This window comes from Oreochromis aureus, linkage group 1, assembly GCF_013358895.1.
Source record: "Oreochromis aureus strain Israel breed Guangdong linkage group 1, ZZ_aureus, whole genome shotgun sequence".
NCBI classification, from domain to species: Eukaryota; Metazoa; Chordata; class Actinopteri; order Cichliformes; family Cichlidae; genus Oreochromis; species Oreochromis aureus.
The window spans coordinates 28020720-28044774 of NC_052942.1; the positions used below are offsets into that span (position 1 = coordinate 28020720).

The 24055-nt window shown below is 39.6% G+C and overlaps 1 protein-coding gene across 1 annotated transcript in view; it reads right to left on the minus strand.

Moving 5' to 3' along the window:
• Positions 1-24055, minus strand: part of ush2a (Usher syndrome 2A (autosomal recessive, mild)) — a 217029-nt gene that overhangs the window by 77375 nt on the left and 115599 nt on the right. The window contains exons 45-57 of the mRNA XM_039614175.1: positions 22968-23125; positions 21431-21578; positions 19910-20065; positions 16375-16522; positions 14858-15000; positions 6800-7395; positions 6461-6630; positions 6199-6365; positions 6008-6096; positions 3375-3709; positions 1403-1558; positions 783-946; positions 375-584 (exon numbers count right to left, since the gene is read on the minus strand). Coding sequence (XP_039470109.1) covers positions 375-584; positions 783-946; positions 1403-1558; positions 3375-3709; positions 6008-6096; positions 6199-6365; positions 6461-6630; positions 6800-7395; positions 14858-15000; positions 16375-16522; positions 19910-20065; positions 21431-21578; positions 22968-23125 — 2640 coding nt within the window. The remainder of the gene's footprint in view (positions 1-374; positions 585-782; positions 947-1402; positions 1559-3374; positions 3710-6007; positions 6097-6198; positions 6366-6460; positions 6631-6799; positions 7396-14857; positions 15001-16374; positions 16523-19909; positions 20066-21430; positions 21579-22967; positions 23126-24055) is intronic.

Sequence of the window (24055 nt, forward strand, 5' to 3'; positions counted from 1 at the left end):
CACCAAATCTACAGCAGAACGGCTGAAAAAGAAAAGACTCAAGGTGTTGCAATAGTTAAGGTTAGTGGTGGGACCTTAAGAGAATTGTCCATAAACGAATGCCTGCAACTGTCAATCAACTGAATCAACATTATAAAGAAGAGTTGGCCAAAATTCCTCCACAGCCATGTGAGAAACTGGTCATACCAAAAATTATTACTTCAAGTCACTGCTGCTAAAAATTGATCTATAAGCTGAATCAATTTCTCACAAGACTGTATAAAGTCCTAAGAAACTGTACATGACCCAATTCAGGTTTCTCCATGGCTCAAAATCAGACAATCACAACCTCAGAAGAACACGTGCTGAATGATGATAGTAAAATATACACATACTTCCATCTGCTGTGGTGACATTAACCACTGCCTTAGATGTATTATGAGCTCCGTTGGACACTTGTAATGACACCAGATATGTGGTACTGGGCCAGAGGTCACTTATCACTGTAGAGGTGATCTCAGGGGTGAAAGTTAAGATCAGACTTGGCTCTGGAGACTCCACTGTGAGAAAGAAATATTCCACTTCACCCTGTAGGTCTTGTAAAGCTAAAAAAGATATCAAGAGAAATAGAAAAGAGTGATAGGTCAGTCAAAGAAAAAGATACTTTCAATCTCTGCTGTCACTTTCTTTTAAACAGACAGGACAGCACAGACATCATACAATAAAAGCATGACCCTGTGCAAGACGTTGTGAGTTTCAAAACCTCTCCTGAACAGTGAGTACAAGAAGAAGGTTAATCTTACATGGTTGTGTCCAGTTGACCTGTATAGCAGTGTGATTGATAGTAGAGGCAGACAGAGATGGAGGGTGGAGGGGAACCCCAGCCATGGTCACTGCTGTAACGATCTCTCCAGACGTGTTGCCCACATCATTATGAACCTCTAACTGGTACTGGTAACGGGTGAATCTGTAGAGACACAGCATCACTCTTTGTAGTGGAAACATTGGTTTAAATTGGAAATCAACCACATACTGGTGGAATAAAGTAAAATATGTTTCTCTGATAGTTGTGCTAAAATAGTAACTTGTATTTCTTCTTGCATCACATGAAAAAGTCCTGCCAAATGAAAAGTGCTGACACACTCAAAAGTTTGTCAGTTTACTCCTTGAATAAAGCACAGTGGAGACATAAACCCAGAGCTGTTTAGCAAGCACGGTAGAAAAAAAAAGTGCTTCCACCAAGTGCCAAACTGAGATTAGGGGACGCTGTGTGAAAAACAATTTAATTCTTTGGGATATTTGCTTAATGTATCTTTGAGCGGTATTAAAAGATCGGCATCAGCAGCAGCTCGCCGATCGGCTCTGCACACACGGTTTGCTGCAGCGCTGCCGTTTGCTCTAGAGCTCATTTCAGTAATCTCACCTGCTTAGGCCTTTATCTTGGTAGAACAATTTGGTGCCGGAGTAAACATGGAGCCAGCGATGGAGATCTTCGGAGGGGGGTGGAGACTGGGCTGTTAATGTGGGAACTGTGGTGATGGCCAGGGGCTGGTGGGTTTTACGTCTGAGCAACTTGTATCTGAAAGGGAAATTTGAATAAAAGAAAACACACACACACGTGGTTGGATATTTAGGAATCCATTAACTCCAACATTAACTAATTTGAGCATAAAGACACTTACTGTACCCTCCATACACACAAACCTGCCCATGGATGCTTGCAGACACACACACACACTTAAACGCACATTTTCAACTGGTTCTTATCCTTATCACTCATTCCCTCCTCTTCTGCTGTTTTTTCTCATCATCTCTATTCTTCTTTCACTGCATCTCATCCCTCCCTCTCCACACCCCTCCATCCGTTGTTTTTTTTCTGCGGGGTTTGTGTTTTCCTCTCCCTACAGTGATGCTAATTTCTGCTGTAATCAGAAGAGAAGGGCTTAATGCCGCCTTTTAACCAACCCACTTAGACAAACACACAGAGCTGAGCAGAGCAGAACAGAGAGACAGGCTCATGCATTTTAATCACCCACTAGGAAAATGGACCTTTATTTTAGGCCTAATCGCCGACAGACTAGAACAGGACAGAACAAAATGAACCAGAATGTGCATTAGGACTGAGAAAACACTGATTAAAAAATGCAGAACACTTAGCTCATTACCAGGACACTCATGTTAGCAGCTTGTTAACGTGTTCCTATCTGCTTGTTTGCTTAAGTTTTTCAGCAGCAATTGAACATCACCAGAATGTGTCTCTCATTATCGACATGCTGATTTTAGTTCTTATGGTCTGGTTTCCAACTTTGGGCTAATGCTAACTAATGAATAAAAACACAGGGGTAAGTCAGATTAAGTAAAGTTAATGGTGGTTACACAGATTTGGGTCCTTATATCAGGCTCACATAATTAATGATGTACTGATGTTTCTGTACAGGGCAATTTAAAGAATTTCCCTTTTTTACTTTCTGTTCACTTAGTTACATTCCTATGCATTATACGACTGATCCATAGCATAAATACTGATTAAATGTTCACGTTTTTCTATTAAGTACTTTTAAAGATGGTGAAACAGAGGATAACAGCAAAAAGGTCCTGGGTTTAATCCAAAGGCCATCTGGGGTCTTTTTGTGTGGGGTTAGCATGGTCTCTCTCTGCCTGCATGGGTTCCCTCTGGGTACTCTGGCTTCCACCCACAGTTCAAACACATGCACGTTAGGTTTAACAGTGACTGTAAATTGACTGTTGGTTTGAATGTGAATGTGAAAGGTTGTCTGTTGCCCTGCAACAGAGTAGCAACCGTTCCAGAGCATATCCTGCCCCCTGCCCTCTGATAGCTCCAGCCCTCTGTGACCTTAAACTGACAGTATTTTAATGGTTGTAATTGGTTTGTATTGCTTCAAAGTAGCTACTATATTGCTCAGGTGGAGCCTTGGCTCTTAGTTTATATGTGTGTTTTGAAGCAGAAGGGGTATCCAAAATGAAAAAAATCATAACCTAATTTAATAGTGAAAGCAACAGTTCTTTAATATGTTTAAAATGACTATTATACTTCTGCTGCTGCCTGTAATGCTTTGCTATAAAAACTTTATGACGACTTAGAAGACTATTTAGGTGCAAAGTCTCAGCTTGTCAATGTTGGTGACAATGAAATTTTAAAAAGTTTTTTTCTGTTTCATATCATTTCATATAGGAATAGGTCAGTTGACATAAACCTAACCTGATGTTGATGTAGAACAGCACCTCACATATCCAAATGCCACATTTATGTGTATATATCTGTGTGCTGGATATTATCGTGTAAGCAAATGTGGACTTAAAGTGATATAAGACAAACATTTTTACTTTGCCATCACTGGTTAAAAAAGGGGGCAAAAAAGAGATATGCATGTTACCTTATATTAGGTCCATTGGGCCTGCTCGGTGGTTCCCATGAAATGGCTAGGAAAGATTCACTGACTGCTACTACTGACAGCGGTGAAAGCCCTTCAGGTCTTGTGGGTAATGTGGTAGCTTGAGTTGGCAGGCTTTCTGTGCATCCCCCAATATGTCCTCCACCCTTTGAGCATGCTAACACAGTGATACTGTAATTTGTATATGGAACAAGGTCCGTTACAGTGGTGTTAAGCTCAGAAGTATTGCTAGTGTTGAATGTGATACAGGGTTCTGGGAGGCGGATCTCATAGCTGTGAATTTCTCCATTAGGAATAAGAGGGGGTGACCATGTGACCTGCAACAAAAAAAAATGGTATATGGTATAAGCATTGTGTTTCTCATGGTGTATTCAGATACAATTGAACAGTGCTGAGAGAATTTGTTTAATCATTCCCAACTGCCCTGCTGTCCTAACTGACTGGGCATTTAAATGTTCTTGATAGGAAGAAAAGAAAAAGCTTTTAGATGGATGAACTACAGGAAGTCATGATGTAGGGCGTGTGTTTATTTATGTGTTCTTGCAGCGTGTGCTCGTGCAAAGATGCAGACAGAGTGCGAATGAATGCATGCGTCTTCAGGTGTGACACCAGTCACCTGCATAAGTGAGAGAACAGTATTTGGGTGGTCACTCTGTCTGTGTGTGTGTTGAACTGTCATGTGGGTAAAGATAACCTGACTTTGACTTGAGCAGAAGATGCCTTTCATCACATTTAAAACAGGGCACACAGAGACGCGCGCACATGCACAAACACCATGCTAAAATAATGAAAGCAGCTGGTAATGGAATTGCTGCATGCAAAAACAAAAGCCTGCTGCTGTTGAGCACTGCATCTGATTTGGAAACAGTTCAGTCTGTCAGCATTTCAGGGTGAGGAAGAAGGTAACTGGCACACACACAAATGGTAATACACACACGTTTACTTACAAACACACTCACGTAATGCGAAATTACAGCTTTCTTTACGATGATATTTTGTTGACGCATTCACATATAAACACACACACTGTAAACACATACACACTTGCGAATTTATGAACTGTACAATCTAAAACACGTACATATACGAACTGTCATGTACAATAACTGATCAGTTCAGAGCTGGCTGAGACTTATGAGTTTGGGTGATTAAGTGGTCACTGTTGATGAGAGTATTATGAATGAATGTCAAGCATAATTATTTCTCATGCAACCTTGATATTCATTTAACAAGTGACACTGTGAGGTTATACAGGACACACACAACACACTCCTAGTAACACACCCACTAACACAGAAAGACACCCACCAACACACACAACTTAAAACACGCACACACAACCACATATGGGCAGGGTCATTTTGAGTTAGGTAGCTCATTTCCCAAAGTGCGTGTTGGGTGTGCTTTGTGGTGGAAGTCATTTACAGATTGAATAGCTTGATGTAATCTGGAGATGGTGAAGACAGCAGAGACCCCGAGCTGACACAGAGCAATAGGGCTAAGGCCAGTACAGAATGTGTGTATATATGTGTGTGTGTGCGTTTGTATATGTATTTTTGTATATTTAAGCGGGAGAGAGCCCTATGATACAGTTGGAAGTGAGAGAGAATAATGTCTAATATTATAGTGTATCTTTTTTAGCCCTTCTTTTGTAGATTTTGTAGATCCTGACCACAGAATCACAACTTAAAACAAACACTTTCAAAAAAAAAGAAAATCAAATTTAAGAAAAAATAACCAGGATACTGATTAAGAGAAACTTTATGTGTTATGGTTTACAGTAGCCTCTTCTCCACGTAGCAGATTAAAATGTAGAAAATAATTGAAAAAAAATGGATGAAAAAAGAATGAAGATGCTCAAAATCCTTCTTTTAGTTGTCAAGGTCAATTGGTAACCAGGAAGCCCCATGTCTGTCTGTCCAATTAGCAACAACCAGGAAGGAACGCTTTCCTTCTTGCACCTGTGACCCCTAAAGCTGTGCTGCTGCATAGATGACAGGGGTGGTTCTGAAATGATGACAGGCATTAGCATTTTTCTGCAGTTAGCATTAGTGTAGGGCTGTGAGTGCATGGGTGTGTGCGTCTGTCTGTATTGGCATGCATGCAATATTGTTTCAGTGGCTTTCATGGATAGGCCTTGATGTGAGATTAGCCAGTGGTGGAATTTAACTCCAGTCCCTCCTTCAAAATGGCCGACAGGAAGGAAGCAGCCTCAGACAGGGTCACAGCCCCTCCCATTTCTGAAGGGGACCTTGAGTTGAATGTTTTTCTTTCTCATTAAATCCGAAAAGGGAAAGACGGAAAAATCAGCGTGACATTGCTTTGTCTTTTCCACGCTGTCAAACATAGGGTAACTGAAGAGATTCTCAATGACGCTGACTATTTCTTTGAAACATAAACACTATAAATTCTAAAAGCACATTCTATGATTCTGACACCTTCTATCAGCTGAATGTATTAAGAGATATTGTAATTCAGGATCAGTAACACCATGCCTGATTTGGATAATAACTGTGTGCTGCGGGCCATATTTCAGAGCTCCTGTCCTCTCATAACAGAGCCACAAGATTTTGGTGAAACTCTGAGGACGCAGTTTAAAAAAAAGTTGCCCTTACTTGAAGTGTTGCTGGCCCCAAGACCTTAACCCTTGGTGGACTGAGGCCAGCGGGTCGAGAAGGTCTGGTGGTAATATTGACCCAGGGCCCTGTAACAACAAACATTTTTGTGCAATTTAAAAGCTGCAGCACTAGTCCTTTCTTGGTCAGACTGAATTCACTTTTACTCAAGCATGTTATCAAAACCTTACCTGTGGTGTTGCCCGCTTGATTATGGAGCACAAGTCGATACTGGTAAGTAGTCCAGGGACTGAGAGCTGATGAAGAGTCCAGGAAGGAAAGAGGGGAAGGATCGGGGAGAAGATGACCCACTGTGGAGACTTGTTTGGTCCCAGCAACTCTGCGCTCAATCACCCATCTAGAGCCAGAACAAGATACATTTGAAAAATAACGCATATTGTATTTTTACACAGAGTTTATAAGTGTTTCAGAGTTTATGTCATTTTGTCTTACCGTTCTAATGGTCCATTACTCCGCTCTGCTGTACCCCACGACAAGAGGACAGAGGTGGGTGTATCTGAGTAAAGATGAGGAGCAGGAACCCCTTCAGGCGGAGCTGGGAGGGTGCGAATATGCTGAGACCTCTCAGACACTGAACAACCTGCATTAGTGCACGCTTCCACCTTGACATTGGAGAGCAAATTTTAAAACATCATAACATGTTATGACTACAAGGTTATCAGTGAAAGACCAAGAGTTTTAATCTGTAAATCTGGCACTTTTAACTGCTAAGCTAGCAGACTTATTACATGTAAAACACCATAAAGCAGCTTATTAACTAAAATGTAGTACCTGGAAGCTGTAGGCCTGGTAGGGAAGTAGACTGAGGAAGGTGTAGTTGGTGGTATTCCCTAGAACAGTGACTGAAAGAGGTGTTGATCTGAAAGAACTAGAAGGGGCACTATGGAATGGACCATCTTCTATAAAATGTTCAGTATTAGAGTTTACTGCACTATACTGTGGTGTTGACACCGAGAGGCTGGCAGATACACCGGTGATATCAGGTTCAGTGGGGTGGAATAAGAAGGTACTGGTGCCTTCGCTCATATCAACAACATGAGTGGATTCATTCTGGTTATCTGCAATGCCAGGTTTCAAGATGGAGACGTGGCTCGAGTCTTGGTGGGTGGTTAGACTGGATGATGGTCTGGGGTTATGATCTGAGTTTAGATATGCACCCTTTGTACTGGGAACCAGACTTGGGTTAGGAGTCCACCTGATGCTGGAGAATGAACTGGGTTTATAGTGTAAAGAAGTGACAGAGCTGGGGTAAAGATAAAGGGTATAATTTGTGATAATTCCATTTGGTTGTGTGGGAGGAACCCAGGTAATTGATACACTACGAGGTTGAAGCCCTGATACAGTTGGGGTGTCTACTGGTCCTGGACCTGCAGAAAGGGGAAAATAACGATAATAAGAGATGGAGTGGAAAAGAAAAGATACAAAACCTTTTAAAAGACTGTAAAAAAAGCAAGTAGGGGGGATTTCAAAAGAATTATTTGACTAGTAACATCAAGAATGACATCAGAAGGACAAAGAGTGATTTTGCCATCCCTATCCAAGGGATTAACATGAAATTCTCTTTCTCTCTCAATTTCCTTCCAAGAGCAAACTAAGGTTGTATTTATAGATTTTGTGGTACTTGTGATTGCATAAATTTGATTCTGCATCTTTCAGTAGTGAGATATTTAGGCTAGACTGGACTGCAAGGAACATTCTAGCTTAACAATGAGCAATAAATATTGTAAAAAGATGAATTGGATTAATTATACTGACCATCACGGATGAAGCAATAGAATCTTAGAACGGCAAGGGGTCGTTTGTAATGATCAAACAACTGGGTTCTAGCATTTCTGAAATGACAAAAATTGCAGGGGAATCCCCTATCTATCTATCTATCTATCTATCTATCTATCTATCTATCTATCTATCTATCTATCTATCTATCTATCTATCTATCTATCTAATTAAGAAAATCTTGCAGTATTTACTAAACATAAGGTCAGGGGAACCAAACTGAGTGATAGAGACAGGACAGGACAGGACAGGACACTTATGTCCACTGTCATTCTCATTAAGTGTGAGTGCCACCAAGAACCCAAATCATCATATTCACAATATCCAGGTAGATGTTCACATCAGTAGACTAATGGCAAACACGGAGTCACATGAACCTATACAAGACCTACAGAAGACTATTCAGAGTGACACTTCACTTTATGGTAGCTCATTTGAAGGAAATGCCCCCTCCCCCCTCCTTACTGGGCATTTATATCCCACTGTACTGCCCTATAATGGACACACAAAGGTGCATGTCCATATACACAGACATAGACATGTCCTTCTTAACGCACACACTCACATGCCCACACCCACTGCGATGCAGTATAGCAGTAATGGTGCTGTGTGAAGGGCAAGCAGATCAAGGTGACTGAGCGGACTGAGGGAGCGTGCTGCGTCGCTAAGTGCTACTGCTAACCGCTAACGGCTTTCCCAGATGGCGGTGTGTATGTTTGTGTGTAAGGGAGAGACAGAGAGGGAGAGTGAATGAAGATGAGAGGCTAAGAGTATGCAGGCATGACTGTATGAGAGATAAAGTGTGCAAGCATGTATATGTGTATGTCAGCATGCATGTAGTCATGTAGATAACAGTTGTATAAGTACAGTATGTGCACACTAACTGAGAGGCCTTGCTTCCCACAGAGTTAAATGCAAGCTAACATCTAGTAACTGGACTGGGAAGTCCTATTTCTTACTAAAGTTTATTTTAAAGCAATTTTTTTAGGAAAATCTTAAAGTTGACCAATTATGATTTTTGTGTGCTTATTATTCAGGTGAATGTATGAACAAATACTATCTGTGAGGCAAAAGCTCACACACCAGACTGCTCTAAAGTCTTGCTTTCGGACTGTTTTTTCTACTCTTGGCTCTGTATGATGTCAGTGAAAGGGGATATCCTTAACACGGCCATATCCGACATATAGCTGTAGCTGTTAGCCAGCAGCCCCACCCACCTGCTGTTCAAACCTCCCGTCTGTGAGAAGGAGCCTTTGAAAGTAATAGACTCCTGGAACTAAAACATCTTCTTTCAGACAGTGGATGAACTGAAGCTCTGCACCATGGCCTGGCGTAAGATAAATAAGGATGATTTTGAACTTTTAATCACTCAAAGCTACTCCACGAATAAAAATATGGGAAGTAAGAATAGAGATACCCTCTACCACGTTTCATAGCTTGCTTGCATTTGATTTCATTTTTGTTTCTCGTGTATTAAATAGTCTGACAGTAATCTCTCTTGTACATGAACAAATCAAGTACTATTTAGCATTACATTTTGACCTTCTAGTTGCTACTATTACAAGGTGTAGGAAGCAGGTGAAGCGTTTTCAGGAGCTCAACAATTTCTTAAAATGTTTTTGATAGTGAATTTGGACCTTGTGAGTTTCACAACTTCACAATATCATTACACACGCAATTTTATAATGCGTATTACAGATTTACTTGTTAGTTATTAACAACTATAGTGCTATCTCACCTGCTCATTGCTTAGTTTTGTTTCCGCTCACACTACCTCATGTTTTGGAATGACAATAAATGACTTGAATCTTGATTCTTGAACACACACAAACAAGTTAGACAAAGGCCCATCACAAGTAAAAACATAGCTGCACTAAGATGGCAAATCTCTCTCTCTCCCTCTCTCTCTCGAACACACACACACCCACACACCCATATTCTATCGCCCACACAAATAAACAACAGTATAAAAACAGTGATGTAAAGCTTGGCTGATTTTTACAGATCACAAATGCTCCCTCCTTCAGTCTGTGTCCCGTTTCCTTCTTCTCTCTTCCTTTCACTGACCGTTCTCCCTCCCTCTCCCTCTTCCCTACCACCGCTCCCATTCTCTCTTCATTCTCGACCCCCCACTCATGCCTTGTGTCTAGGTCTCTCTCTTTTTCTCTTGCTTCTTCTCTCTCTCTGGTCCCCCTGCTAAATAAACAATGCAGAAAGTTGACCTTTTGGGTTAACAGGTTTTTATGCTAGCTCTACTCAGCACTCACACTGATTCAATTACCACCAAAGGTCCAGTGAACCCCACGAATAACCAAGAGCCCGTCTCTCTGTCTGCCTATGCGTATGCATGTGTGCCTTGCTGCATCCTTGCCTGTCTTTGCGGAGGGTTGGGATGTAAAACTACCTGTTTGTTGAATGTCTAATTAGACAATCTGTATCTGCCTGTCTTTTTTAAATATAATGTTGCCCTCTTTGTTTATCCTTAAGATGTCTGTTTAAACAACTGACACCTAAAATCATGGACTGAATATGCACAGAAAAGTAAACAAATAGAAATTCCTAAACTGCAAATAATCTTGCAACAAAACACAATCCAGTCACCTTGATTCAATCCCTATCAACTAACCAAAATAACCCCTGTTGTTACCCCCATTCCTTCCTCAATCCCTCTCTCCTCCCCTCCTCCATACCACCCTTTTCCCTCTAAGTGTTGAGTGTTATTTAGGCTTTACTGGCGCGTGTAAAATTCTGCAATTTGAAGGGCTGTTAAGTTTTTCAATTGAAATTTTCATTTAAGATGCATGTGATGCTTTTTTCCATTTTATTTTTTCTTTTTTACTGACGCTTTACAGCTCTCTGGACAGAAAGGGAACGAGCGTTGAGGGAATGCATACTTGCCTCTCTGGTTCCCTGACTCCTTATCCTTCATTCTCTCTCCCTCTCACCCTTCTGTCTTTCCATCTCTCATCCTACCCTTCCTCTAATCTCTTCATTCCCTATGCCTTTCAATCCCCCCCCCCCCTTTCCCTTCATACCTTTCTCCACACCTCCCACTATCACTCCTCCTCTCTCCAGTAAAACACAGTAGCAGAAGGCTAAAACAGGAGTGCAGGGCCGCCAAGCCTTAAATCACATTTATAAGGATTTGGTTAGCATAGTAATAACACAATCAACTGACAAGGGCTTGGAGAGGGGGAGGGAGTGAGGGAGGAGGGTGTGTGTATGCATGTCTACTTGTGGGTGTGTAGGTGATATGCTGCTTCTTGTGTATGTATGTGTGTTTCTGTGCAGCTAACGGTCAGTCCATGTATATTTAAGTGTGTACATTTGTGTGTATCCATGTGAAGAGATGAGGAAGGGTATTATTTTTAGCCTTGCGCAGGGTCCCATGCATGCTTGTGTTTGTGTGTGTTAGGGGGCATGTGTGTATGTGGGTGACTGGGCTTTTGAAGGTGAATCGAGGCTCCTAGGAGTCACAATGAGGACAAGCGCTGAGCTTTACTGTTATCAAGATGCTTACGACATGGTGTCAAAACGTGACAAGAAATAAAGTAAGAATTTTTTCACTGCATTTCATATGTTTACTTTTTCCACAGATTATTTAACGTCATTTCTGCCTTAGAATTCAATGACGAGGCTATGAGAAGTAGGATAATACATGACCAAGGTCACAAGCTTGATTTGTACCCATAACATCACTAGTATATGAGATGCGCATTAGCCTTTAAGTAACTAAAAGCATCATGATACTTTTAACTTATCAATCATTTGAGATCTTCCATATTTTTCAGATCCTGGGAGTGATTAATTTATTTCAAGTAACCTTCTAGTATATCCACATAATTCACCCAGAGAGTAGGCAAACTGAAAAGCAACATTTGGCTTTTAAACTGTAATGTGAAACTATGTTGGCAAGTTATTCAAATCGGTGAGAAATCATTCAGTATAGAAATTCTGTTAAACAAGCATTCCTACTGTTTGTGACACCATATGTAAAAGAAAGCCAATCAAAAAGCTTATCTAAATACAAGTTCAGGTGGTGAACATGTATTTATTCATTGGTTATCTTTTGATATGTAAAATTTAAAACAGGATTGTGCTAACATTGTTTCAGAATTTCCTGGAAATGCAAACTGACCAAAATACAGGAGAATTAAGGTAGGATAATATTTTATTAATGTAGCCGCTGAATAATTAAGTAACATGAATTTTTGCTTTCTATCATTTACCCTAACCTTACTCCTGTTGCGGTTTCTGCTTTACACTTCTTAGCTCACTTTTTGATCACACTTACTTTGTAAAAAAAACCCGTTTTTTAAAAAACCTCTATTGTTGTTCAATGTTTTCGTTCACACATGTGCACTTTTCATTTCTAAGACTACTTGGTCAAGATCGTTTTATTCAAATGGCTCTTTAGTCATACTCTCACAATAACACTCTATAACACACTCACACACAGACACACACACACACACACACTCTTAGATCACTTAGCTGGTGTGAACATGGGAGTAGACAGAGGAAAGGGAGCTGTCCAACACAGCTAGAGTTTATGTTCACAGGAGCCGTCTGTCTGTTCTGCAGCAGCAGGAATTCATAGGGACCAAATTACATTAAAAAGATAGATATAAAACTTTAATGGAATGATAAAAAGGAAAGGAGGAAGCATGAGTCTCTCTCTCTTTCTCTGTTCTATCATTAGCCTTCTCCTTTCTTCACTCTTCCCCTCAGTTACTCATTTTACCTTTTTCTCTTTCCATTTTTCTCTCTTTACTTTTTCACCCCTTTTTTATGCTATTTTTTCCTTTATCACCCTCAAGAAGTGAAACAATTCTGTGCACAAAAGTAAAAGACATAAAAAAAGAGAAAGAAGGAGAAAGGAAAAGCAATTACAAAAGAAGAACAAGAAAACATACAGAAATCTTTATGTAAGAGAAAGAAGTAACAGTATAAAAGATGTGGATATAGTGAGATCATATCCATCGTGTTAAAAATGGTTAATGTCGACATACGTTATATTATATACAGTGTTCTGCCAAAGTGAAAAACTTACAAGGTTACAGCTCACACTTGCACATAGAGATCAGGTTAGAGGGATCTCCTTCAAAAGGATAAACCCAAAGGACCACTCTATAAAGAATGACTGAGTGTGTTAAGATCAAATGTACAGTATATGTCACTTGAGCGAGTGTGTGTAAGCTTCAGTGAATGTATATATGTCTGTCGCTGTGTTCAGATTTGAGATTTATGTCAGAATGAACGCTGCGTGTATGAATTCCACAAATGCAGGACAACAAATATAAAATTCAAACTATTAGCCTTACTATACGTTACATCACCAAATGAAATGCAAAAGGTTGTCATTTATTCTTGTATGAGAGAGACGAGATTAAGGAGAGAATGTAGCCCCTCTTTTCTTTCCCTGCTAGGATGATAAGAAGATGGTTTACGGTGACAAATTACACATCAGTGTAAGGGAAATCCAATCTGCCTGAATGTGGCTTGCTCCCATCATAGGTTTAAATCCCTTTTTTATTAAGAACTTTTACACCTATTCTGTATTCATTATTATGGTAAAACAATTTTAATGAATATTTTAAAAATGTACATTTTTACATTTAAAGGATGCAGAATTGAAAATTCATGTCAAATGTGACATTTATTTATTAATAATTACTTGAATCCAATATGACACCAAGAGTCGTGAACAGGAATGAACGCTTATAAATGGCTGGTATCAGTAGTGCAAAGAGATTGCTCCATTACATACATGCTTATTGTCAAAATAAATACACAAATCTGTCTGATCTTTGTGACAACTGGGTGCAGGTTAAGTAGCATCCCAAAGCCTTGTGTTGCATCTCTGCATGAAGCGTCGTAACTGAGCATCAGGAGGTCTGTTATCGATGAGAAGGCCAAGGACTTATGCATGTGCATGACACATACGTTCTCAGCGTGAGACAGAGAGACACTAAAAATGTTTTCATTCTTACATTAATAGTCAGACACAAACAGAAACACAAGTGCAACAAAAAGAAGTGTAACAAAAGCTCAGTGTGTGTGTGTGAGTGCATGTGAGTGTGTGTTTGCTAGAGGGAATTCAATTCTGCATAGCAATGAGAAAAGCGCAGGGCCATAATGTAATGCATCCTAAATGTCTGCAGTTGTGTGTGTATGAATAGGTGTGTGCGTGCATGGTATGTCATGGTATATGTGTAACTGCACTTGTCGTCATGTGACTCCGTATGTATACGTACACTACACTATACATGTTTTGTACACATTTGTGTTTGTGTGCGTATCAATGTATGCAAATCTCGCCTGCTTAATGATAATGTATGTGATAATAGCGTGGTACTAATTAATTTATAACTTTGCACTGAGGAGGCTGTTCCAGTGGCTAATATGATTCTATTACAGCAATTAGCCCACAATGACACTGGCTAGGTCACTCACACACAGACACACACCTTACAGTATGTGAAACTCCCCATGTCTGTGTGTTTCACCCAGCGCTGGTTGAGCCTGTGTTTTCACCACCTTCACAGCTTTAGCTGTTCTCTCTCCCTGTCATTATTCACCTCCAGTAAAAAAAAATGTTTATACTTTTATAAAATAAACCTTGAGAGGACTTGTGAAAAAGAGAACTAAGCAGAAGCCACGTGTTTATTGTCTAATGAGTCTATTGCTTGGCTCATCACCTAATGATCTGTCAGACTCCTTGAGTTTAACTTTAACACAGCAAAACAGGTGGACCGCAGAGGCCTAACACTGCCAACCACTTCCCAGCCAGTCGCACAACTTGGAAGGACTTGACACAACAAGCACCTTACAATACAACAAAACAATACCATCAACCAGTACCAATAGATAACCTACAAAAAAGCAGTACAGCAGTTTCTCTGACCCGTAAATAATTACTCTTTTCATGGTTATTTATTGGAAGCATTTATTTATTTTTTAAATTATATTTGCATAGTTTATGTGCATTGAAGCTGTCTGTGCAAATCTATGTAAAATGTTTTGGACACTAGTGTGTATGAGTCCACTTACTGTCCTCTGCAGTGCGAAGGGTTGTCCAGAGGCTTGCCGTCTTCCCGTGTGTATGCGAGACCACCACTCTAAACACGTAAGGCGTGTATGGTGATAAGCCCTCTACGTAATAGGAAAAGGTGTCTGTTGCATTTTCCAAAAGCCTAGAAGTGGATGGACACAAGCATAAATTCATTCATGGACATGCATTTGGGTCTGTGATGTGCCCTGTTACCTGGTGGTCACAGAGTGACAGCAGATTTAAATATGCTGATCTTGCACTTTGCATGCTCTTGTGTTTTAGTGGACACAAATCTGATGTTACAAAACTTCATTTTCAGATTTTCTGATGAAGAAGCCAATCTGGAAAATTTCCTGAATTACTAGCAAAACTTTACTGTTGCAGGAGTTATCATCTTTTAAATAAAAACATCTGCAACGCCATACTTTCTACCTTAGACCAAATGTTACTCTTTAATGCTTGATCAGAGAGATTCAGCACCGGACAGCTCCTTAAGTTCCATAGGTTAATCATGTCTACATTGTACGTAGTTATTAAATCCCGTTTAGCGTACATGCAAGACCAGAGAGATGTGCATGTGAGAGGTGAAAAAAAAGGATCTCAACAGTCACAAAGTATGTAATTCATACTTCAGTGGCAAAAGTTACCGGTGTCTAAGCAAAAGGTTTCTGAAAAAACAATTTCATTATACTTAAAAAAAAATGGTTTGTTTCTTAAATAGATTCCAAAGTTTAAATTCAAATATATTTTAAGTAAAACATTATAATAATGCCCAAATTTCATAGGGTTCCTAAACACTGGCTGCCTATGCATTATGTACAATTTTTTCCATAGTCTTTTATCCTATTCCCATGCCTTACCTGGCCCATCATATAATCATACAAAGGAATCTAGGACAAAGTAAAAGAATATTGTCATAAATGAGCGACCGTTGACCATTTAGCTTCAGATGGATAGAAGGGATGAATGAATGAATAAATCAGGGAACAATGAGATTTCCATAGCAGAGGAGGAGGAGGGCATGGCTGTCTGATATATAATACATGTAGCTAGTCATTTATTTATTACCACAGAATGAGAGCCTCCTCTTCTTGGATTAAATTGCAATTTGTTGTCAGGAAGCATGTAATGAATACATATCAGATGCACACCCTCTCTCCCTCTTTTTATTCTATCACACTTTCTTTGCCCATCTCTCCCTCTCTCTTCCATGTCTTTGATTTTTTTTGTCTTTCTGACTCTACATCCTGTCATTCCCTCTCTGGATTTCTGATGTTATGTCCTACTGAAGTGACATATTCAGTTGTGCTGTATAATGTGCTCCTTTATATGTGCATGTGTAGGCTATGTGCACATGCACATTTTCTGATATTTAGAGTCTGTAATATGTGTACTTTGTTGTGTGTGTGTCCAGTTATTTTATTGCTACTTGTCTCAGACAACTTTTATGTGTTGTGGAAAACAGTTTGCAAACTTGTTCATCTGCTTTGACTCTGCATTTTATGGTCTCTCTCACCTTATGATAGGCCTCTGTGGGGATGTCCTCATTTGCAGACTGTAGTAGAGTGGGCCTGGTGCATTAGAGTTGACAGGGGCAGACCAGGACACGTTCAGACTGGCATTAGTTGCATGGGCTAGAGTTGGAGGTGACAATCCATCAGGGGCTAAGAAGGAAGAAAGGATGTTGAGAAGAAGACAAGAAGAAGGAGCAGGGAGTACAAAAATATGGAGGAAGTCAGTCGGTGAAATGAAAAGATTAGACATTTAGAGAGTAAGAAAAAAAAATATATAAAAAGGTATGTTCATTTCATCTAACTGATCAACTTCACTGTAACACAATGGCACCTCTCGCAGCGGGGAGTATAAAAAGCACAACCAGATATACTCATCACTCTCACAGTCACACAAATACACACACTGCATTAAATCCACAAAGTCCACGTCTTCTTGGCTCAGTGTGACAGTAAAGTCTTACTGCTGCAAAATCAGTAAACAAGCCAGAATCAATATGATAGCTAAACAGAACCACAGAACATTTGTGCAAAGACAGAATAAAATGAGATAAGCTGAAAACAACAAGTACATGATGGAAATCAGAGTGACTGCACTGTTGACTATGTGAAATAAGAGCAGGCCCTCTGATGTATAAAGTGACCCTTCAATCAAAAATTGTGCGATGTCCACTTCAACAAGACTGATTGCTGAAGACATCTTATTCTAAAGATGGCTGTTACAACTGCACACAGGCATACACGATGTGTGAGAAAAGCCTAAAAAAACACTTTCAATGTGGATTCAGAATAATTTAGAGGTGGTCCATCAACATAACTCAACCCTCTAGTATACATTCATTATCTTAATGCATACACAAAGCACATAGATTTTAAAAACATGACACAAAAGCTCTTTTTAAAAACAAAAAACAAAACAACTTAAGAATCACCATGTATTTGTGTGTCAGTTGTGACTTGTCCATTTTTTATAGCTTATTTGTGGCTATGTTTGCAATTGTGTCACTATCCTTATCCAGTTCTTGCTCACAAAGTCCTTAGAAGGAAAAAAAAAGCTTGGAAAACAGAAAACTAAGAAACAGGAGAAAGAAAACAAAATATGAGTGTAACACAATAGATGTCACAGTGTTACCTTAATTGGCTATTTAATATCAACTTTGGCCTTTATTTCTAATCAGTTTTTATCAACCTCATATATTCTGTACCACCAGTCTTAGTCGACCTCTCCTACAACTGTGCAAACAATCACCTGCACTTGACTTAATGACTGCTTCTCGTAGGCTGTCTGCTCTCCATTGCAAACCAGACCAAATTGGCTGCTCTTATCTTACTCATGTTTATGAAAAAACACCTGAAAACACACATATCTTTACTTTAGATCAACAATAGTTGGGTTAAAAGCCTGCTGAGTTTCAAGAGGCAGCATTATAAGCAAATTAGGATTGGTCAAGTGAGCATCCTGTCACTCGAAAGGCAACACAATGCTATCAGAATGGAGTGAGCAGTCGTTTAGTAGGAAAATACATGGAAAGCGCGGAAATGGAGATTCTGCTCTTTTACAGTCAAACAAGCATTTAACAAATTACTGAATCAATACGATACACCTGCACTTAGATTTAGATTAAAATGATCCTCTGATTTGCATTCAGAGATTCAGTGGGTTTTTTAATGACCCAGTTCATTCCTTGAGTGTGTGTACTTAGCTAATTCATCAAAAGATGATTCCTGCTTCTCTGACATACACACACACACACACACACACACATACGTACAGATATGCACACGCAAAACACACTGTTGGTGAGCCTGTGTCTCTCTCATGCTGTGTTAGTAGGTACAATATCAGAGGTGTCACTAATCGTTTTAAACTATGCACTTTTATGTTCACTTCTCTCTCTCTGCTCTCCTCCTCCTCAGCTCCTCTGTCTCTTGCTCCGCTATCTTCTCTCTGTTCTTTCATAGAACAAGGACGCATCAAGACAGTTTGCCTTATAGAAGTCTAAAGAGATGCCAGAGGCATAGAGGTAGAAAGAGAGATAGAAAGAGAGGAAACGTCTGGTATTTAAAATTTATACTTTCTTATGCCTTTGTTTTGAACTTGAACAGGAGAACTTTCCTAAGTCTGTCTTTTGTTGTTGTCTCACTAAGACATGGGTGTGGTATGTGCAAGGGTGTACATATTCACCCTTTTGATAACATTAGCTAAAGTGGTAAAATGTGTGTTTATAGGTGTGTGTGTGTTTGTATGTGTGTGTGCATGTTACAATTATCTCCAGACTGCTCTGATCAGCTTTGACATTTATCAGTATGCACAATCAGTCTCTATTCTACACGATTACAAATACAAACACACACACACACACAAAGGCTGTGTAAATCAGAAATATGTTTTCACACCATTAAGTCAAGTCAATGATGTGTATGTCGACTCCAGTGAATAATTGTTTTTTTTCCTTTGCAGAGCCAGCTATAAAAATAAACCTTTCCAGTTCACAAGAACAGCAATTAAAATCAAAGTAATGTTAAAAATATCGCCACAGTTCATGTTTTGTGTGTGGCGTGAGAAACAAATCTATTAGAACAGTCATTTAATTAAGACCTTAGAAAAATTTCAATACCACAGTCATACTATTATCATCACTTTTTTTATAAGGAAGCAAACTGCTGTTTCTGGGAATACAATGGAAATTTTAATTATATATTGTAAATTTTAATTTATTGTAGATCAACTGTGACTTAAATTAAAGGATTAAATAATTTCAAAATGCAAAAAATGATAAAAAAAAACCCATAAAGCATTATTGAGAAAATAAATAATGTTTAATAATTTGGTAAAAATAGCAGGGATGCACCTATGAGAATCTACCTTTGATAGTTTCAGCCTTTTTTAAATAGACAATACAGACAGTGGGCAGGAAAGCAGGGAGAGAGTAGGGACAATGATACTCAGTTAATGGTCTGAAGTGGACTCAAACTCAGGCAGTTCAAGTCTCTAAACCAGGGGTGGGGAATTCCAGGCCTCAAGGGCCGGTGTCCTGCAGGTTTTAGACTTGATCCAACACAGCTAATTTAAATGGCTACATTTCCTCTTCAACATGTCTTGAAGTTCTCCAGAGGCTTGGTAATGAACTAATCATTTGATTCCTGTGTGTTGACCCAGGGTGATATCTAAAACCTGCAGGACACCGGCCCTTGAGGCCTGGAGTTCCCTCACCCCTGCTCTGAACTATACCTCACCAGGCAGTGGCATTCGCTATATGAGTTTCTTGCTCAAAGGAGTGACACAGTTCTTTGGTGCCCCTGCTTAAGTTTGCTGATCTAGCATAGCATAGCAAGTTCAGTTTTTTTGTGTAACCAGCTAAGAGCAGGCAGGATCAGTTTACTCAAGAACGATGTAAACTGAAGCAATGAAGAGCACCTTGCAATGCTTTCTTTTGATGGATGATCATGATATTTGAAACTATGACACAGTGAAAAAATTATGCAGTTCTAGTAATCATCAAATTAATAATGGTAAGAAAGTCTTTGGAGTGTGAGTACCTGCTGGCAGTGTGGTAACACTGAGTGGCAGGCTCTCAATACAACCCTGTGTATTACAACCTCTGATCCAGAAGCTGTAGCTAGTGTAAGGCTGCAGGTCAGTCACAGACAACCAGACGCCTGCTGCTGTACCTCCATCCAATGCACCATCACCATCTAAGAGACAGAGAAAGAAAGACATGTAAGGTCTTAGGCCAAGCAATGTATAGCTAAAGATAATGAAAAACAGTGAATGTTTTTTTATTAGTGTTACCACAGTAAAGGCAGAAAAGTGACTTGTACGAGATGCATACAACAAGAAAGAAAAAGGAAAGAGGAATGAGAGAGAGGTCGCGAGAGAGAAAAAACCCCACTGAGATTAACTTGAGAGTAATCGAAAGAGAGAGGTCTCCATATTGAGGTTATGCAAGGATAGTCAAAGAAAAGGGATCAGAAAATTATAGTAAGCAAGCCTATCCAATATATTTATACGGACACACCCACACACGCGTAATTCTGTGTGGATTGATGAAGGCCGTTTGTATCAAAGAAACAGGAGGTTATGGGTAACTAGAGCGAAACACTGTCTCTTTTCCTTCCACACCGCTTCTATCCTTCTCTCCACTCATCTGTTGGGTTCTCTGTGAGGCATAGATCAAAGTGCCTGACAGTGAGTGTGTATGACAGGGAGAGACTTTGTGAATATGCGTAACTAAAAAAATGAGAGTATGCGTGCTCTCTTTTCTCGCCATGTCCAGTCTATCTGTTGCTTTTGTTGTCTCCCCGCGGTATTGCTGCTCCTCATATCTTACATTGTTTTTACTGTCTTTTCTAATCCATCTATGGAAATATGAGCTTCTCATCTCCCTTTTTTCTTTATACTATTATTGAATTGCAACTTGACTTTGTTCCTCCTTCTATCTTCATACCACTTTTATAGTCTATACTCCCATGTCATTTCCTCTCAAATCATTCACACAGTATCAAAAAGAAACAACAACTTGTCATTTCTATGCTACTGTATACTGATTACTTCTTGATTACTTCCCCATTACATGGCTGACTTTCAGTGCAAGCTGACTTTGTGAGTGAGAAATGTGATTATGTATTCCAATTTGCATTTGTACTGACATGTCCATTTCTATCTATGGACATCTGGTCTTGATAAAAAGGCTTTACGTCTTTGTAAAGCCTTTTTGAGCCTACCCCACTCCTCCAAAAACATTTGACAGTCTCAAAATTAGTAATAATAATATTAAATAATATGGATTCCATCAGAAAAGTGCAGATATGTCTACACAATAGGCAGAGTCTCAAGCAAAACGGATATGTTACTATCTATATGTTACTTTTTACCCCGGTAGGAATGATTGTGTATTATTAACATTTCCATGCTTTATTCAGAAAATGAGGCTTTCACATTTTACAGCTTCCACAGTTGTGATGTGAATGTTTTATAGATAAAGTCGGGTTTGTTGCCTGGTGAATACTATATGAGAAGTGTGCATGTGTAAAGATAAAGATGTAGCTTTTCGCTGTTACCTTTGCTTTTGTAGTATATTGTGTAGCTAAGGTTCCCATTGGCTCTAGGAGGGGCTGTCCAATGTGCTCTGAGAGATCTTGAACTCTGATTGGCCAGCTCCAACAGTATAGGGCCTTCTGGGGCCATCTCTAATGTATGCACATCCACCTTAGAAGAACACAGATATCAAAATGCATAGAAGAATACAGATATGTGGCATTTTTATCACAGCTCCACTAACACTCATTCTTCCAACAGCTATTGGAGAAATACAAAAAACTGAAAATAATGCATCCCTCAGTCTGATACAACCTGTCTGAAATGTTAAAACTAAGCATTTTCAGATGAAACCACTCTACACAAGTGGCCGGCATTATCTCGGCCACCATTTTTCCATCCTCTTTCATCATTACAGTCTTCTTCTGTCTCATTTCTTCCTGTCTGACTCTCCTCTGCTGCCTTCGATTCCCTTCCACCTCATCTCTCACTTTGCTCTGGCCATTTACTCTGTCCTCATCATTTACTCTTTTTGCCTGAAATTCCCTTCTTCTCCGACTCCTTTTCTCCTTTTCCTGCCCATCTTCGTCTTCTCCACTTCATCCTGTTTCACCCTCCCTCACCTTCCCACCCTCCTCTTCTCTTTTTCTGCTAGGTCAGCGGTTCTCCTGGTGTTTGACTAAACATGGCATCTGTATTGGAAAAATGCCCCAAAATATGGCGTGTCGTCAGAGGCGTCGTTGAAAATGAAGTGGCATTTCCTACCAAATGTCATCGTGGCCACGCCAACCCTCGTTATTGAGCCGAGAGAATCGATCACCTTTATGACGCCCAATGACACAGACGTACACACAGACACACGTGTGTGCAGGCATTCCCACATATGATTTTGTGCATTAGTTACAGCGTTAATGAAACTCATGAAAATAATTCATGCATAATTTTATAAAACTTTTGCTACGCTGAAGATGACGGGTGTATTTAATAAAAATGTAATGTTGTGTTTTGTGTTTCATACTTTTAGTAGAAACTAGAATTCATGTTGAAAAATGTTCTGTGTCATGTCATGGTTCCCATTCATGGTTCCCGTGGTTCTCACCAGTTTTTAGTTGTTTCTTGTTTTATTTTCTGCTTGTGCCTTCTGTGTTCAACTGTCTCTCATCTTAATTAGTGTTCATATTTCAGTGTTTCAGCGACAGTTGTTGGAGTTTTTACTTTAAAGTTCAGTTTTCTCATGTTTCTAGCTGTGGTTTACTTCCTGCTTTTGTTTCTGCTTCTTCCCACATAGTTTAATTAATTCCACCTCTCATCACCAATCTCCCCTGTATGTTTATATACAGTCCTGTTGTTCCCTTTTTCTTTGTCAGATGATTTTATCCGGTCAGCTTTGCCTACTTCCATATCCTGGATAAAAATCTTTCTCAAGTATCTCTTAAAAATAAATTCAACTGCCAATATTCGGTCAGTAACACCAACAGCACAATTATTTATAAGGCATTACTATATGACAATGCATCTTACAGTTTGTTATAATATGCTTAATAACACAGACTGACTGACCATTGGTCCCTTGCCACAGCCCTGTGCTGTGCAGGCCTGCAGCCTGAGTACATGCCGGCTCCAAGGAGAGAGTCCCTCCACCAAGAAGAACCTCTGGGAGGAAGTGGTGTTTAAAATGAGAACTCCATCCAGCCAGAGACCGTAGCTAGTTATAATACCTGGGAAAAGAACATATCTGATTAGAACATGCATGTGAGACAGAATAAAAATAAAAATAGGAAAAAATGTCTCAGGCAACAACAGAAATGACATTTCTTAACAATCCTTAGTATTTATTACAATAAAAGAAGTCTATTGAACCCTGCCCTGAATAACCTCTGACCAAGAACAACCATTTTGACAGTGATGTTAAGTATCACAACTAATCATAACCATTACACGCCTTCTTCGAGATAATTTCCTGTAGGTTTTCAGAAGATAGTTATACTGAGAAAGTTTTACACTCTGTTTGGATTGGTCACTCATATGCAATAATACTGCATCCATAGTGTGAGGCATTACAATCATAAAGAGAGCTTTACTATGACGGGATCTGGGTCACTGGATTACAATGCAAATGAAAACTGACTTAGGGGCTGCAGACCTGCCAGTCAGGTAGAGTGATCCAATGATAGAAACAGCACTGAAATGACAAATGTAACCATGAGTGTTAGGAGGATAAAAGCCCTAAGAAGGACAGTTGTACTACGATGAACGGGCGCACACACACACACAAATAAGGGTGCAAATAGGTGTGCACACTCTAACCTGCACACGGACAAACTGCACATATGTAGTTTGTACACATGTATCCATACCCACACACACACCAGCACAATCATTACATTACATTACATCCACCTAATAAAAAAATGAAACAGTAAGGTGCCAAATGTGCTTTTCCTTAATAAAAATGCATACAGGGGGCTCAAAAGATCAGCGCTAAGAACTAAGAGTCTATTCTGCTTTAATCATGTGTGGGTTTTATTATTGCTCAATACAGATATACACACCTATCAGGAAAACGAAGACACGAAAAAACCCACGGACACAAGCTACATCTGGGGAGCTCTTAATGTGGCCAATCACATGCGTGTGAGAGCGTGTGC